Source organism: Sciurus carolinensis, chromosome 8 (genome assembly GCF_902686445.1).
Source record: "Sciurus carolinensis chromosome 8, mSciCar1.2, whole genome shotgun sequence".
In the NCBI taxonomy this organism is placed as follows: Eukaryota; Metazoa; Chordata; class Mammalia; order Rodentia; family Sciuridae; genus Sciurus; species Sciurus carolinensis.
The window spans coordinates 133,674,554-133,691,337 of record NC_062220.1 but is presented as its reverse complement, the minus strand read 5'-3'; the positions used below and the strand labels follow the sequence as shown (position 1 = coordinate 133,691,337).

General features: G+C 50.3%; 1 protein-coding gene across 1 annotated transcript in view; it reads left to right on the top strand.

The window, feature by feature from the left end:
- The window catches only part of Srrm4 (serine/arginine repetitive matrix 4), a 149,385-nt gene that overhangs the window by 123,550 nt on the left and 9,051 nt on the right, over positions 1–16,784 (top strand). Inside the window, exons 9-10 of the mRNA XM_047562684.1 lie at positions 9,473–9,777; positions 13,821–14,003. Of these exons, the coding sequence (XP_047418640.1) occupies positions 9,473–9,777; positions 13,821–14,003 (488 nt within the window). The remainder of the gene's footprint in view (positions 1–9,472; positions 9,778–13,820; positions 14,004–16,784) is intronic.

The window sequence follows — 16,784 nt, the reverse complement described above, 5'->3', positions numbered from 1 at the left end:
GGGCTTGAATCTTACCAGAAACACTAGTTGGTGAGTACAGTTCACCCAAGACTCTCTTGTATGGTCAGAGCCCAAATCCAAAGGGAGGACCCCCGAGGAGATGGCCTAGGGACCCTTGCAGCCTCGCTCACCATCCTTGTCTTTGCCCCACTGTCTCTGTCCAAGGCACTGAGGGCAGAGGGAAGAAAAGCCATCCTTCCTGAAGTCCGGGAACTCAGGTGTCTGGACAATGTGCTGTAATACAGGGCCCCTGTGTTGTCCCTGGGGCCAGGACTGAGCGGAAAAGCTTATTAAACCGTCCAAATACTTGCCCACCTGTTGATAGACAGACCCTGTCACCGCCTCACCCCACCCCAGGAAACCCATTCCTCCCTCCCCTCCACTGACGCCATCCAGACCCTCTCACGATCCGGCCATTAAAACGTGACACCTAATCCTTTTCAACGTCAAGGCCGCACCCCGCCAGTTGGGGAGTATTTGGAACCTCAGCCCTGCAAGTGATGGAAGCAGATGCGATGTCGTGGACCACAGTGGAAGATTTGGCCAGTGCTGTCTTGATGTCCCGGAGGGCTCTGTAAATAAGGGGACATCTGTGCTGGGCTCTGAAGGATGAGTAGGAGTGCGTTAGGTCGAGCTGGCCCACGGCTAGGAGGAAGGGGTATCGCTATGCGCCAGGCATCGTCCTGTACTATACGTAGTTCTTTCAAGTAACTGAAGTTATTGTCCCTCTTGTACAGATGGGGAGCCTGAGGCTCTGAGGGGGAAAGGGACTTGGGTAGCTCTACTAGGAGGAAAGGGAGCTGGCGTGAGTCAGGGCTTGTGCCTGAGAAGCTGCTTCTACGGCCAGCGATGGATAAGAGGGAGCCTGGCAGACCTAAGGTTCGGCCAAGCCCTTTCCCTGTTGCCTGGGGTTCTCCATCAAGGCTCTGGTGACTCGAGACGGGATCTCCAAGGGGACTGGTCAAGGCTGAAGCTGGACCAGCCAGAAGGACAGGACTCTGTTTTTCTTTTTTAATCTCTTGTACCTCCAACCTGGGTGGATGGTTGCCATAGAATAGACGTCTTGTCCAGTAAAAAATCACACAGATGACAAAGAAAATAAATGGCGACTGTAGAGTTTGTAGAAGAGAGCCTCTTGATCTTGTGAACGGCAGGAGGCAGAGAGAGTGCTGGCGATCAAGACGCGGGCTTCAGAGCAGATCCGGGCTCTCTGGAGGCTTCAGTCTTGTCTCTCTGTATGACTGAGTGACAGCCACAGCTACTGCTTACTGAGCACCTACTATGTGCCAGACGCTGGGCTGAGTTCTTTACCTGGGGTGGTATCTCGCTTACTTTTTATAACAGCCCTTCAGGAGAACTTCCACTAATATCTCCATTTTATGATGCAGAAACTAGAACCTAGAAAAATCAAGCATAAAGCAACGATTAAAGAGAGAAGCTGGGATTTGAACCTCTACAGTCTAACCTCGGGACCCATTGGTTTAGTTATGTGATCTCCTCTGTGACAGTTCCCTTCTCTGGGTCTCGGTCTCCTCATCTGTACCTTGTACTAACAGTCACACCTTCTTACAGGTCGTTAAGAGGATGATGTGAGATAAGGTATCCATTCCATTTTAAAATACGCGTTAAGCACCTACTATGTGCCAGGCACTTTCCCGGTGCTGGAAACCAGCAGTGAACAAGACAGATGTGGTTCCTGCTGACATGAAGCTTCCCTTCTGTGTGCGAGTATGTCTTGGCACTCAGGATATAAGGCTCAGTAGGCAGCGGTTGCTGATGTCACTATTCAGCATCAATAGCAACTTTTTGAAACTGCCAACAAGCCCCAAAGTGATCTCTGGCCTTGAAAGCCGGATGAGATCCAGGCCACAGGTGAACTTCCCAGTCTCCCAGAGGAAAGGCAGAGAGCGAATGTGCTTCCCATTCTGTAGACCGGAAAGCCGAGGTGGGGGCATGTGGAGTTTGTGGATGGCCCAGGCCCTTGGGACCCCTCACCCTGACTCTCGCACATTCTGCAAAAGCTTCTGCTCCCCGGGAGCCTCAACATCAAGTGCAGAAGAGGAGGTGGCCCGGGCTGGGGGGGGGGGCAGTCGTTGTTTTTTAAATAAGGATGTTGGAGCTTCACATTGAGACTAAGGTTCTATCTGCTCTTGCCGAGGCAGGATGGAAGAAAGAAAACCGACATTTTCTTTCACCAAAAGGATATTTGACACCCCACCCTTAAAGGAGTAGGAAGGACATGATCTTGGCAAAAAAGGATGAGTCTTTAAATGAATTTAGCTGCATGAAAAACTCATTCGGTAGAACTTTTTCTTACTTCCATCTGGGCTGGGGTAAAAATTTGCCTAACTGGACTGATGTGGAAAGAGATAGGGGAGCCAGATGTGACCTTGCCCTTCAGGCTCCGGCTGACGGGAAGGAAGGAGGGGACCAGATCGCCTCCCCTGGACCAGGTCAGCGGCAGGACGGGGGGAGGATGGCCTTGGTCCTAAAGGACTTTATCATCTTCCCATCAGCCCCTGCGGGTCCCTCCCTTCCTGCACTCCCTCCCTCCTCCTGGCAGATGAACTCCCAACAGGTCAATGAATCCATTCTCTGACTGTCTTCCTAATTAGCGTGCAAGGAAAGATGAACAACAGCAAGAAAAATAAACTTAATGTCTTTGTGAAACAAAAGGATCTCTTTTTTAAAGAAATAACCAGAAACCCTCTAGCTGGCGGCTCTGCCAGGCAGTGCTGTCCTCACATGAGAATTCCCAGCGCCCCATATGCCAGGGAGGGGGGAAATTTATAGCTGCCTCTCTCCACGGGGCCATCTGAAGCTCCGTAAATGGACTTGTTCAGTTTAATTGGAATTCTCTTCTTGATTGTATTTTCGTAACCTATTAGGCCGAGCTGCCTCTTGATCTCGGAATTCAGCTGAAATTAAATTTTGAAGTGTAAGTGAGAGGTTGCCTTTTTTCCCGTTCTTGATTAAATAATGATTTGAAACAAAAACAATAAATAACAGGACCGGCTCCCCTGGAGGGCTGAGAGAGATTCCCAGCCAACGCTGGGGAGCTGGGGTTCGTGATGGGGGAATTTAATTACTTATTAGAAAAACCCCGAGTGTTGGCGTGGACTCTATGAGGGAATAAGGAGATGAAGCCGGCTTGAGTTAAAAAGCGTCGCATCGGGGGACTTGGGGAAGAAAGGAGAAATATTTGTTCACTCTCCCTAGTGGCTGTGGGTTGGTGCAAAACTCAAGGAAAAAACAAAAAAAATCTGAGCTTGAGAGCTCTGATCCAGAGGGGGAGAGTCTGTAAGAGCTCCGGCTGTCGGATCCGACTCGATGGCTCTGGTCTCCTGGTTTCCTTCATTGAGAGAGTCCCCCAGGGATTAATAGGGCTGGGACGGGGGCGGGAGCAGGCTTGTTCTGGAAGAAGAGATGAAACACACACTCTACTGCTTACAGAGGGATCCGGGTGGCCCTGGGCCTTTAGAGCACAGGGCCTCAAACTCTGATGTCTCAGGGGGACGCAGAGGTGGGAGGGCAGGAAGCCAACAGGTGAGTCCAGATATCCCCGTGGGGCCAGGTTAGCCAGGCATCTGTGAGGAGCCGCTGGGCTTGCTCTCAAGCTGATGATCACCAGGAGGTAGAGGTTCGTGTCTTATCTTCCAACCAAAAACTGGAAGCAGACCAGCACGGTGGTTTTCTGCCTGTCATCCCGGCTGCTCGGGAGGCTGAGGCAGGAGGATCGCGAGTTCAAAGCCAGCCCCAGCAAAAGTGAGGCTCTAAGCCACTCAGTGAGACCCTGTCTCTAAATAAAATACAAAATAGAGCTGGGGATGTGGCTCAGAGGTGAAGTGTCCCTGAGTTCAAGCCCTGGTACCTCAAAAAAAAAAACAAGAACAAAAAACCTGGGAACGGGGTTGTTATATGAACCCCACCCCCACTCAACACCTGTTGGTGGTTGATTCAAATGTCTCTTCAAACCTGCCGAGTGGGCTACAGAAAGCGTATCTGAAATCAAGCAGGACAGGGCTGGCCTGTGTCCCGCTGCTGATCTGGGGCGCGGAAGCACACACTCCATTCCCCTTACCCTTCCCAGTTCAGGGCACACAGCTGACTTCCAGGTTGCAGGTGGCATCCTCTGGCCACCGAAGCCTACACTGCCCACCTAGGGGCTAGTCTGGACCTACCAGAGAACGGACGGCCCCGGGGACAGCCTGTAACCCGTGAGGACTGGAGAACTGGTGTCTAATATAACCAGCTCCCCGTCTCCTTGGTGGGGATTAACCAGTGTCTGTTCTTGGCCGGTTGCCACCTGGGTGTCCCCGGTAGGATTAAGCTCCAGCCGCCCACCCTGTGGGTTGATAACGTGCGTCACCTCATGTTCCTACTGCCCTGCAGTGGTTCCTTCCCCTCCTGAATGACCTGTCAGCACTCAAATTTCCTGTCTCAATTTCCGGGACCCCAGATTAGGCAGGAGTTATTTTACGTGGGAATGAAGCAGATCTTACGGGGTCTTTCCCGCTGCATCCCCAAGGTTGGCTTTTGGGAAGACAGGAAGGATGAGCGAGGGCTGAGATGCAGGAAGGTCTGAGACCCGACCGAAGAAGAGAGCCTGGTCCAAGTGGTCCAGGTCTTGCCTGGTGGTCCCGGGTACCAGGAGGATGAGGTATCTAGGTAGCTCCTGCTGGCAGGGATCTTGGGGACCATTTTCCAGCCAGTGATGCAGAGGCAGAGAGCAGTTGCATGCCTAGAAATTCCCAAGAGGAAGAAGAGCTCTTCTCTAAATGAGGTGATGGAGCGCAGGGGTCGGGAGCTGCCCTCTCCTGTCCAGGTCGAGTGGGGACTGTGGGCATCTAACAGGCCAGAAGAGCTACCTGGCTAGGAAGGAGGTGCCCAGCGATGGGAGGGGGAGGCAAGGACACGGGAGCCTCCATGGGCCACCCCTCGTGACCTTCTTGACGCCAAAGTCTCCTTGGCATTTCAAAGTCTCCTCGGCCTCCCCTGTCCTCTATAAACAGAGCCTCTCCAGACTTGTAAAGACCAAGCCAAACAGGGTGCAGTTGGAATGAGAAACAAGGAATATCTTTAGATTACGACTTCCTCCCTTGCCAAAGGATCTGCCGAGCAGGTCGAATACAGGGAGATTCACAAGACGCACGCCCACCGCGAACGCCAGGTAATGCTGGCCTTGCCCTTGGCAAGTGAGGCAGAGAGCGAGTGGGAGGTGAAACCCACCCACCCTCCGCTCACCAAGCCCTGGGTACCCATGCAGGGCTTCCTCCGCCCAGAGACAGCTGTATGACTTTTCTAATTCGCCCAACCAGAGGAATTTCTAAAATTCCTCGCCCGTCACCATCTGAACAGAGCCCTGGTATAGGCTAGCAGCCCCGTCGGGTGCCAATGACCAGACCCAGTCCCTCCTCGTTGCCAAGCATGGGAAGAGAAGCAAGAAGACTCCGCAGAGCCCACCCCACCTGAACCTGGAGCCAACAGAGCAGAATCTCTGTGCACTTTCTCTTGGAGACCAGGGTCAGAGAAGTGTCCGGAGGAAGGAGAGAATGAGCTGAGCAGATCCCTTCTCTCTGCCGTGGGCCTGGCCCTAAAACTTGATCCTTAAGTGTCCCACACATCCAGCCTGACCTGCTCTTCAGACCCCGACACTTTTCATAGATCTGTTTTCCTTATGCTAGAGGCCAGTTCCTCCTCAAAAATGATCAGATCCCCCAAATTGGCAGTCACTCAGCTGGATTCTGCCAGGGCCTGGTCCCCCAACCATCTCCACCAATGAATTAGGTGAAGATGTGTCCACTGAGGCCACTAGAGGACCAAGTTCCTTAGACAGGACTTTTGAGCACCTATTCTGTGCCAGACACCAGTGAAGTAACAGGGCACAGCCTTGTCAGGACCCCTGTGCTCAGCAGACTCCCCACCCTTATGGAGAGAAGGGTAATTAAAGAATAGGTACCCCTATTGAGTAACAGCTTGATAGCACACAGATGGCCCTCATTTTTGAGTGAGTGAATAGATAAAAGATTGAATGAATGAATGAATGAATGATTTAATTAATGAAGTACAGAGTATTATTCTATCCTGGTCTGGGGATCAAAGAAGGCTTTCTAGAAGGGCGATGTGTAACCTAGAGGATGAATAAATAGAGTCACATCAAGTGGGAGAGACAGGAAGAGGAAATAGCATGTACAAATGGCCTGGGGTTGGGAGAGCAAGATGGGGTGGTGGAACCAAGAACTGCCAGATTGGTTCGCTTGGGTCGTGGGAGGCGAGGCGGGAGTGGGTGGAAGAGATGAGGTCTGTGAACTTTGCAGGGCTGGTTTAGGAACTAGGCAGGCCTGGGTCATAAAGGACATTGGGATCTGTGTCAAAGAATTCTGATTCATCCAAAGAAATGGGACCTTTAAAGGAACAGCGGGGGTTGGTATTTTCCGGCACCACGGTCAACCCAGTGAGGACGTTTGAGCGGTACCTTTATCTCTGTTGTCTGGTGGTGAAGGAGACGCGTCCTGGCTTGTAGCATTCTCAGTTCTAACCGTACAGACTACAAGAGGATAAGACACGGGCAGGCGGAGGCCCGAAAAACACCCCTGCGAGTTGGGTGGGGAGGGGGGCGTGGGGAAGGGGAACAAGGCCAAGGCTGCTCTGAATCCACCAGCTTTGAGGGACCTCACAGCCATGGAGACCCAGGAGGCACCAGGAGAAAGTGCTGAGACTCGGTAGTCCAGACTGGGAACAAGCACCCACAAAAGACGCAGCCTGGGTGTCCCTAGGAGCAGGCCACCAGAGCTGGAGAACATGGGCCTCGCAGTCCCGGCCTTTGGAGTCACCTCCAGCCTCGTTCCCAAGACGGGCTGGCCTGATCCACCCTCCACCAAACACGCACAGCTCGGGGGCAAAGGTTCCTTGAACCCACCCCCAGCCCAAACCCCCACCAGCAAGCCCAGGCCCCAGGGTCAGGCTGCCTGGCGCCATGCGTGCCCATCCCTGATGCAGGAGGCGGAAATACACAGTGTGCCCACTGGGCCCCCCGATGGGAAGGGCAGGTCACCCTAACTGCGAAGCCAAAGCCAGATAGGATGGGGGGTGGGGGATGGGCGTTATTGTTAGGAAGTCTGCAGCCGCATTCCGAGGTTCCCCCTCCAAAACAAAGCCAGCCAGACCAGCGAGAAGGTGAAGAGGCAGCCGCCCTGGGCGGAATTCGGTAAAGCTGGGCCTTTCCCTTGCTTGGGTGCACAGCCTTCTGGGAGAATCCTCCCTCCCTGGCCCCAGGAGCCGACTGGGCCAATCCCGTCCATCCTCACAATCCCAATCCCGGTGTCTCTGTGACACATGGTCGCGACCAATTGCAGAGGAGGCAGAAATGGTTTTCAGGAAGTCCCCTTCTTAGGACCCAGGAGCATGGGATAAAACGGGGGGGTGGGCAACGTAGGCTCTTGAGGGCAAAGCTGGTCCTAATGTGTGTGGAGCCCAGGGCCAGATTACTGAAGGTCTATGTCTAAAGGTTCGTAAATCAAGCCAATGAACTCAGATAAAATACGTCCTCCTGTCTTGACAAACGTACCTTCAGAATGATCTGAAAGCCAGCTTTGAATTCAGAATCTCGGGCCCTTCAAGCCAAGATGGCAATGTGAGGAGACCCTGCACCAGGGTCCCCCCTTCTGCTCCCCACCTCTGGCTCCATCCTCCCCCTCCGTGGGTCTCACACACACGCACCCGGACGCCTCAGCTTGACCACCCCAGCGCTGTCCAAATGACCCCTGGACTGGAGCGTGCGCGCTCGTGCAGGGTCTACATGGGGAAAGTAGGTCCGTGGATGAGCCATAGGAAGACGCCCCGGAAGGAAGCGCAGGGACCCTTGGAGCAGAGAAGTCTGGGATCCCCAGGTACCTGGGGGGCAGTGTGGGGAGTGGTTTCCAGACCCCACCGGAGCAGGCCTGGGGCCGGGATCCCTCCCGTGAGCACGGTACTGCTGTCGGGAGTCAGAAGAAAGACTCCTGTCGCAGCCCAGCCACGCTAGTGATCCGAGCGTGCAAAGACACCCCTCCTTCCTGCTTCAGGGTGACCTTCCCAAGGGCCGGCCGGCCGTCCTTCTTTCCTCCTGCGTCTCTCCTAGACCCGTACAGGGCTCTGGAGGCCTCTCTTCGCTCCCAGGCACCCCAAAGCCAGATCTCCAAGCCCCTCCTCCGGAAGCCCTCAGTGGGAAGCCCACCCTCCCCCGGTGCCCCCAGGGTGCCCGCGCCCAAGTCCACGCCCCACTCTGTCCCCGTGAGCAGAGAGGCAGCAAAGGTGTCCTGAGCCAACGTGGGCAGGAAGGGATGGACCCGGTGGAACGAGGTCAGGTCCCCCGAAGGAGAGAAGCAAACAGAATGGAGGTCCCACCTGCCAAGAGCCCCCCACTCCAAGTCCAGGGCCGCGTCTGAGGGTGTGCAGAGAAGGTGTGTGTGTTTTCTTGTCATTTGCGACTCTGATGATGGACTCACGTTGCCCGCTCTTCCCTTTCTCTTACACCTTACCTACTAAAGGAGGAGTTCTTGCTTGGTAAGTGGATATGATCCGCAAAGACATGAGAGAATTTATTAGAAGCCACTCAAGATCCTTAGCTACCTTCTCCAAGGGGAAAAGAACACACACGAAAACCTGTAGAGACCTTTTTTTTGTTGTTGTTGTTGTTGATTTCTTTTTCAGTCCGACTATTTGACTTACATTTTTTTCTTTTTTTTTTTTTTGACCCTCTCCTTTCTTTTCCCCTTTAGTTGAAAACTCTTTGCAACGTCCATTTGTGACCTTGACGTTATATTTAAACAAACGAACCAAAAAAATAAAGCTGCTCATCTTGATTTCATTTCTTTTCCCCATGTGACTTTTGTTGAGGGTTCGATTCAGGCAACTTTTTCTTTTTTTAAAAAAAAAAGAAAAAAAAAAAAAAAGAAGTTCCATTAATTGAGGATTTGGTTGAAGTTTAAACTTCTGACTTTATCTCCTTTTTATTTTAGTTTCCAAGATTTTTTTTCCACCCCCTAGGCCGATAGCCCCTATTTCTTTTCACGCCCCCCCCACCACCCCCGCCTCCCACCCTTCCCCTTCTTTAATTTTTTATTATTGCTTTAGGTTCAGGGTGTCTACACCCCCTTTCGATTGAGTTGTCTCTTTTTTGTTTGAGTTAATTCATTAGAAATTAAATTTTGTATAATTTCCTTTTACTTTCATTTAATCTGGATCGCATGCTTTTTCTCTGCATGATACCTAAATCTTCCAGTTATCATAGCAGGGGGTAAAAAAATATATTTATATATATATATATATCTCCTTTCTGTGGTATTCTTTCAGGAATTTGTGCTTTTGTTTTTTGGCGTCTCTCCTCTCCTCTCTTTACTTTCGTCACAGTGCATCATGATGGTAAACATTTCTTGGTAATTTAGACACCACCCGGGGCTCAGCAGTGTCCAATGGATCTTTTTACTTTCAGATCACTGGGTTGGGGTCTGCCGCTGACCTCTTTACCAAAACAGCCAGCCCGCTCGCCACCTCTCGAGGACGTTCCCAGGAATACGACTCAGGCAACGATACGTCCTCACCACCCTCCGGGCAAACCAGCTTGGCCAGGTCTCGGGGTCAGGAGAAGGACAGCCCCAGCGGCGGCCTGAGAAAGAGCCAGGAGCTCAACAGCGGTAACACCTCCGATTCAGGGAACTCCTTCACCACCTCCTCTCCCCAGAACAAGGGGGCCGTTCTGGAGAATCTCTCTCCCACCAGCAAGGGCAGGGAGTCAAGGTCAGTGCAATTGATTGGAAGAGAGGGTCCCACTTGAGTTTCACCACCTTAGTCTCTCGTCACATTTCCTCAGGCTCTTCCCAGAAGCCTCTTATTTGCAAGAGGCAGAAAACTCAAACTGGCTTACTTTCTGAAAATTTCAGAGGAAGCGGCTTCAGGTAGAGCTGGATCCAGGGGCTCAAAAAATATACTGTTGGGAATATGTCTTTCACATACAGTTCTCTGCTCTGCTTCCTTCCTCTATTGGCCTCACTTTCAATCAGACCCTCTCAGAGCGTGGGCAAATATACTGAGCAGTTAACAGTCTACCAGATTAGCCAGCCAATGGGGAAAAATGCTTCTTTCCCAAATATTTCAGCAAAATATCTGGGCAGATGCTTATTGTCCGTGCTTGGTCCAGCTTAGATCATTTGCCCACCCCTAGATCAGTCACTCTGGCTGTACTCTTAGCTAGAATGTGTCATATGCCACCACTGAGACAAAAGAGTACATCCATCCCAGATTCCTCTGCAGGAAAAGTCAAGGTATTGATATCAGGAGGAACGGAGGTTGGGCAGGCAAAAGCAGAGGTCCGTTGTATCCATTACCTCAGCAGAAAGTCAGACGTTCACTTCATTTTAAGTTGCTGTCATTTGAAAACATACCACAGTATTTACCCGGATGCAGCAAAAACATACACAGAAACCTGCCTGTGGATGTTGGTGGCAGCTTGATTCATAATTGCCCAAACTCAGAAGCAATCAAGGCGTCCTTTCGTAGGGCAATGGATACGTAAACCGGGGTACACCCAGACAGTGGAGCAGTGTTCGTCGATTAAAAAGAAATGAACCCCAAAGTAGACTGCACACTTGGATGGCAAGGGCGTGCCAAGTGGGGGTCCGTCACTGTGAACAAATGCACCAATCTGGTGGGCGATGGTGGTGGTGGGGGTGAGGCACAGGTGGAGGAGGGGACTCTGGGGGCTCCCTGCACTTTCCACTCAATTATGCTGGGAATCTAAAACTGCTCTGTAGCTGTGCCAGGCTAGCGCAGACACAGGTAAGGACGCGGAGTCAAGACCCCCAGACTCCGGGAGTTGGGTGGAAGCAGGCTTGTGGCGAGCAGCCTGCAAACTCGTTTACTGCGGGAACAGCCATATATTTTATAGGTTTCTTGTCCAATCACAATGTACCACGGGGGTTCAGACCACCAGGCTCCTATATGGGTTCCCTTGGTAACACTAGGTCAATTTGGGGCAGTTGTTTACTTTCCTAGGTAGGAGAAGCAGAACGCTCCTCCCTGCAAGTTGTCCTTACACACTTGGGACGTTCATTGCTGCCAGCCAAAAACTAGGATTTCTCCCAAAATGGCTCTACAAATAAAGTTGCTTCATTAAAAACACATGCACCTAGACAGGTAGATGAACCACAATACAATTTTAGGTAGAAGCTCTTTAAAAAAAAAAAAAAATTTAGCCCATCTTAACACACTCGCTAGATGTAATTTTTCTGCAGAAAACTTCACACAACTGCAGATGAGCCGCTGGCAATTGTAGGGCTTTACCACGCCCTGCGTCTCAAGAAATCACAGCCAAATGCTAATCGCTGAGGAGACTGTCACAATAACACTGACCACTGAGTCTGCACTGTCTGTTCTGCTATTTATCCCTTGCCTGGCCCCAGGCACGCACTTCCTGTATGCCACACACTCGGCTTGGCACTGGGGACAGAAAAAATGGTGTGGTCCTTTTTATTGGAGCTGAAGGAGGGCTGGAAATGCAACCTCCTGGCAGTGAGATTTTCCCTGCTCTGGAGATGGGAGTCTGCCTTGTTCCACGTAGTCAAGGTTATCAAAAGATGGCCAGGGCCTCAGCACAGGCGTGATTAACAGCTTCTTCAAGGACAGAGCACCCTTTGTCCCCAGCACAGAGCCTGCTTCAGCCCTGCACAAACAGCTTGGCATGAACATGTGGCCCCGGGCTCTGATTGGCCCGCCCTGGGATATCCCTGGCCTCCAGTCTCGGCTGAGAGCCAGAGCGGGGTCAGCAAATGTCAGCTTCTCCAAGAACAGGCGGTGAAGTTCCCAGATGGGAGAGGGAGGACGGGGTGGTGTCCGCTGATACACTGCAGCGCTGTTATGCGGGGGAAACTAAGCAAAGCAATGACAATAAAATCGATAAAAATAAGGGCAGCTAATATTGATTAATATTGATGAAGCCCTAACACTCATGACAGGTGGTATGCAAAATGCCCCCAGGAATAATCTTCCCAAGTTCCTCATCAAACCTTTCAGGGATAAATAGTAATTTTTTTTTTCCCCGATGGAGACACTGAGGCTCAGGTGTTTGAGAAATTTGGTTAACACGTGGAAGCGCTGGCATTCAAATTCGGATCTGTCTCCAGAGCTGGAGTCAAGCCTGAGAGGCCCCTAGCAGTTACCTGCTTCATTTGATCTACACGAACCACCAAATTAAATCATTTAGACCCAGCCACTCACTTTGAAATATCAATGATGGTGACAGTCGCTGCTACTTATGTCAGGCCAGGCAGAGGGCTCCGTCAACATGGGTTGCATAGAAGAGACGTCAGCTTTAAACTCAGGGAGCCAGACACACTGGGGGTAGGGAGTTGGGTGGTAGGGCTTTGGAGTTGGCCGGCTCAGAGCTGGGACTCTCGGTGGCCTTGAGCAGGTAACTCACTTTCCGAGTTTCCTCTATAAATTGGGGGTGATCATAGACCAGCTTTATAAGGTTGCGAGGAAGACTCAACAGTGATGTCTGCAAAGAACCCAGGGCATGAGAAGTTCCAAGCCTTCATTCCACGGATGACCCGGGATACATGCACCAAGCCTGTGCTAGGGTGGGATGTCGCATCCAGGGAGACGAGACGCCTGACCCTGAGGTGCTCATTGCCCGGGGCAGGAGAAGAGCCCTAGAGGAATGGGGACACATGGGGAGTAGGGAGATCCTACCAGCCCACTCTGGGGCTGAGGGCTGTCAAGAAAGGCCTTCCAGAAGAGGCGAGTGGGAAGCAGGGGGAGGCATTGCCAGGTGAGAACAGGGTTACAGATGGCGGACCGTCCTGAGGCCCGGAAACCGGCACGTTCCAGGAGGGTGAAGAAGGCTGTTACGTGTCGAGTCGAGAGCAGAAGCTAGTGAGCTGAGCAGGGGTCAGGTCCTGATGAGCCTTAACCATTAATCTGATTTGAACTTGACTCATGGCCCGATCCCACTGAAAATGTACTTAAGAGAACCCCAAAGGAGTCCAGTATGGCCCTAGAAGGTGGGGATGCAGGAAACAGCACCCTGTCCTTTGGGAGATTCTGAACAAGTCTCTACCTTTTGGGGGGGAACGGGGGAGCCTCAATTCCTCCATCTGCAAAGTGGGCTACACCAAATGACCAAATTTAAACCAACCATGAGTCGCCTTCTTGATGTTTACCATATCCATGTCCTGATTTATTTAATAAACTCACCTGTTCCATTAGGAAAACTTAGAATACTATCTGAAACAACCTTCCATAGGCCATACCTTGTCCTAGAGAAGGCACCTGTAAAAATACATACAGTTGAAACCCTGTTTCATTCTAGTTGAAGGTGATTGGAACCATGTATTTAATCCCAGTTAGTTTCAGTCACCTCTTAGGCGCTGAGCCTGAGGCCCGCTCCTCTCTCTTTGGGAGATTACAAAGTGTTGGAGAAGTGTTAAAAACCCACTAAGCGCCCAGCCTGGCCTTTCTCATCAATGTAATCAGAGGGAATGACAAAGACAAGAAAGGAAATAAACCTCTCGCCATGTGATTTGATGTCCCTTAGCACTGGTGCCCACGCCGGGTGACCTCCTAGGATACTAGGCTACTCTGAAGGGGCCACAGTGATATGTGCCCCACACCTTCTGTCTCTGCTCCTCTCGCATCTGTCACCTGGCAAGTCTTTGCAGGAAGGGAAAAGGTGAAGAAGGTTCTGGAAAGACCCCGCAGGCTAGCAAAGCTGGGGCGGTGAGACATGGATCGAGATGTACCCGGGAGCAGGCAGCTCTGTGACCCTGTGTGTTCTCACTCTGCAGAGGATTTCAGTCGCCGTGTCTGGAATGTGTGGAGGAGAAGAAGTCCAGCTTGGCACCATCCACGGCCCGGAGCACCCCCATCAAGGAGTGTTCCCGAAGCCCCTCCAGTCTCTCTTCCCGGTCCCCAAACCCCAGGGCCTCCCCCAGGTACACCCGGAGCCGATCCACCTCCTCTGGAAAGAGGTGAGTGAGAGTTTGACCTTCGCTCTCCTGTGCTTTCCTCCTCAGCAGTGAGTTAAGGTAACTGGAAATGTCCTTGGAGTCACGGGGAAGAGGAGTCAGACAGATGAGTTCAAATACCAGCCTCCCCATCACCAGCTGGGGGGCGGGGCTTGGAGCCTCTCTGAGTCTCTGTTTTCTCATCGGCAAAATGAAAGAATGGATTGTTCTGAGAACCATCAAGCACTTAGAATGTACTGGAACATAATGGACAGTAGCTATTGTTGCAGCTGGCATGAGGATGAGCTCATGTGTATCAGTTAGCTTCTGCTGCATAAAAAGTTATCCCCAAACTTAGCAGTCTTAAAACAAAGAGCGTTTACTCAATTCCTGGCTGGGCTCAGCAGGCTGGTTCTTCTACTCTCCCTGGGCTCTACTGCATTTCTTTGGTCAGTTGGTGGGTTGACTGAAAGTTGGCTGAATTGGATGGTCCCAGAATAACTGTCTCTATTCTGTGTTGTCTCTTGACCATCAGCAGGCCTGTTCACATGGTGCTGGAAGGTTCTCAGAGAAAAAGCAGAGATATACAAGGCTTCTCAAGTCCTGGGCTTAGAAAAGACATGACACTTCTTCTGCTATTCTATTGGCCATAGCAAGTCACAAGATCCATCCAGGGCATGGATACTCCTCCTAGCAGGCAGGGCTAGGAAATCGCATTACAGGGATTAGGATCAGGAAAAAGAATAGCATGGCTGTTTTGCCTTCTACCTCCCAATTTCAATCACCATTGGTAACCGCTTGATGATTTCCTGTAGGATAATGATGTAACTGAATGTACAGGCATGAGATCTCAAGAACTGGAAGATTCCATCCAATCAAATCAACCCATGGCTTCGTGGGGTCTAGCTTCCCTGGGGTTACGGGGAGTAAGCAGCAGACTGACTATTCCTCTTCTGGAACTGAGTAATCAAAAAGCACTTGATTATACTTGGTTATTTCAAGACCAATCCATTCCCAAAAAGATGGCAAAACAGCTGCCGAAAATATTTAACATGACAGAGGGACGTCAACAGGACAGCAGATCAGCCTAAAAGGAAAATTTAGGAGAAAAACATAAAATCAAGCCAGGAGAAGGTTTAAGTCCCAAAAGATACATCCTGTGTTGCACATAGTTGCTATGGAGGTGGGCTGAAAATGTGACCTCTGAGCTCCCTGGCAAACAAAGCAGAAAGAGAAATTACTCTATTAATTGCTACATTAACCAAAATAATAATAATAATAATAATAATGGAATCAGTTGCTTGAAAAGCAAGGAGTTATTTCTGATTCTAAGTCTATGAAAAATGACTCATGTGGCTTTGCAGAAAAGGGACACTGTATAGTGCTGTGGATGGAAATGCCTGACAAAGCCCTTCCCTCCCAGGTGCCCATGAGTCTGTTTCATCCCCACCCCTTGACTGAAACAGAAAATTAGTATCCCTTGTCATTAATAGAAGGTACCTGAAACAATGTGTTTAATCTAGGTTACAGATGACTAGGTTAATGGTTTTCTGATAATACATCTCAATGCACAAAAAGCAAGTGGGCAAGAACAATTTCCAGCTGTGACCAGGGCAGTGGGATTGAATGAGCCATTTCTTTTTCACAATACTCTCCAAAACTGGGAGGCTCACACCTGCAATCCCAGCATCTGGGGAGACTGAGACAGAAGGACCACAGGTTCAAGACCAGCCTCAGTGACTGAGGAACACCCCGTCTCAAAATAAAAAATGTAAAGGGCTAAGGATGAAGCTCAGGGGAAGAGCATCCCTGAGTCCAGATCCAGTACCAAATAAACAAATGTGGGCATCATCTGCAGAGAGGCATGAAGTCTGAAAGTAGCATAGGATTTGTAATTGGAATGCACGATAATATAGTTTTCCCCTGTGCACAAGGGACACATTCCAAGACCCCCAATGGACTTCCACCACCAGAAAGAGTCAAACCCTATGATGAAATGCTTTTTCCATCCTAACTAAGCACTTTTTATGCACTGTGGTAGTAACTTCTGCAGTTTAAGGTGCAAGAGCAAAGCTAGCATGAATTTTTTTTTTCCTTTTGCAAAATTTCACAGAGAAGATTTGTCCTTACCGTAGGTCTTAACATACTCGGCATCTGATTTTTTTTCTTTCCTTATTAAGTCAAGAGCAGTCATCTTCTCACGTAATGGAAGCACTTTACAGCTTCTCTGTGGCATATCCAAAATGCCAGTCTCACTACTGTCACACTTATGGGCCATTATGAAGTAAACTCAGGGTTACCTGAATGCAAGCGCTGGGGGACCATGAAAGTCAATCTGAAGGCGAGATGGCTACAATGTGACAGGTGGCATATACAGCAAAGGGATGATTCACAACCCTGGTAATCTGGAGCAGGATAGCAAGAGATCTCAGCACGATGCTCAGAATTGCATGCAACATAGAATTTATGAATTGTTTATTTCTGGAATTTTCCACTTAATGGTGGAAACCCATGGTTGGCTGTGGGTAACTAAAACCATGGACAAGAGGGGACTACAGTCATCCACAGAAGTCAAGAGCATTTTGGAACCAAATAGACCTAGACTCATGCCCTCTGCCAACTGTGTGATCGTGAGCCATTGTATCACATCTCTGTGCCTCTGTCTCCTCCACCCCCAATCTATAAAATAGGATTGAGAACAATACCTAACCTTTGAATATGTTGAGGATTAAATGAGATACACACAAAGCACCAGTTCCATGTCTGGTACATAATGAAATATATAAGAATCATAGTTAACATTTC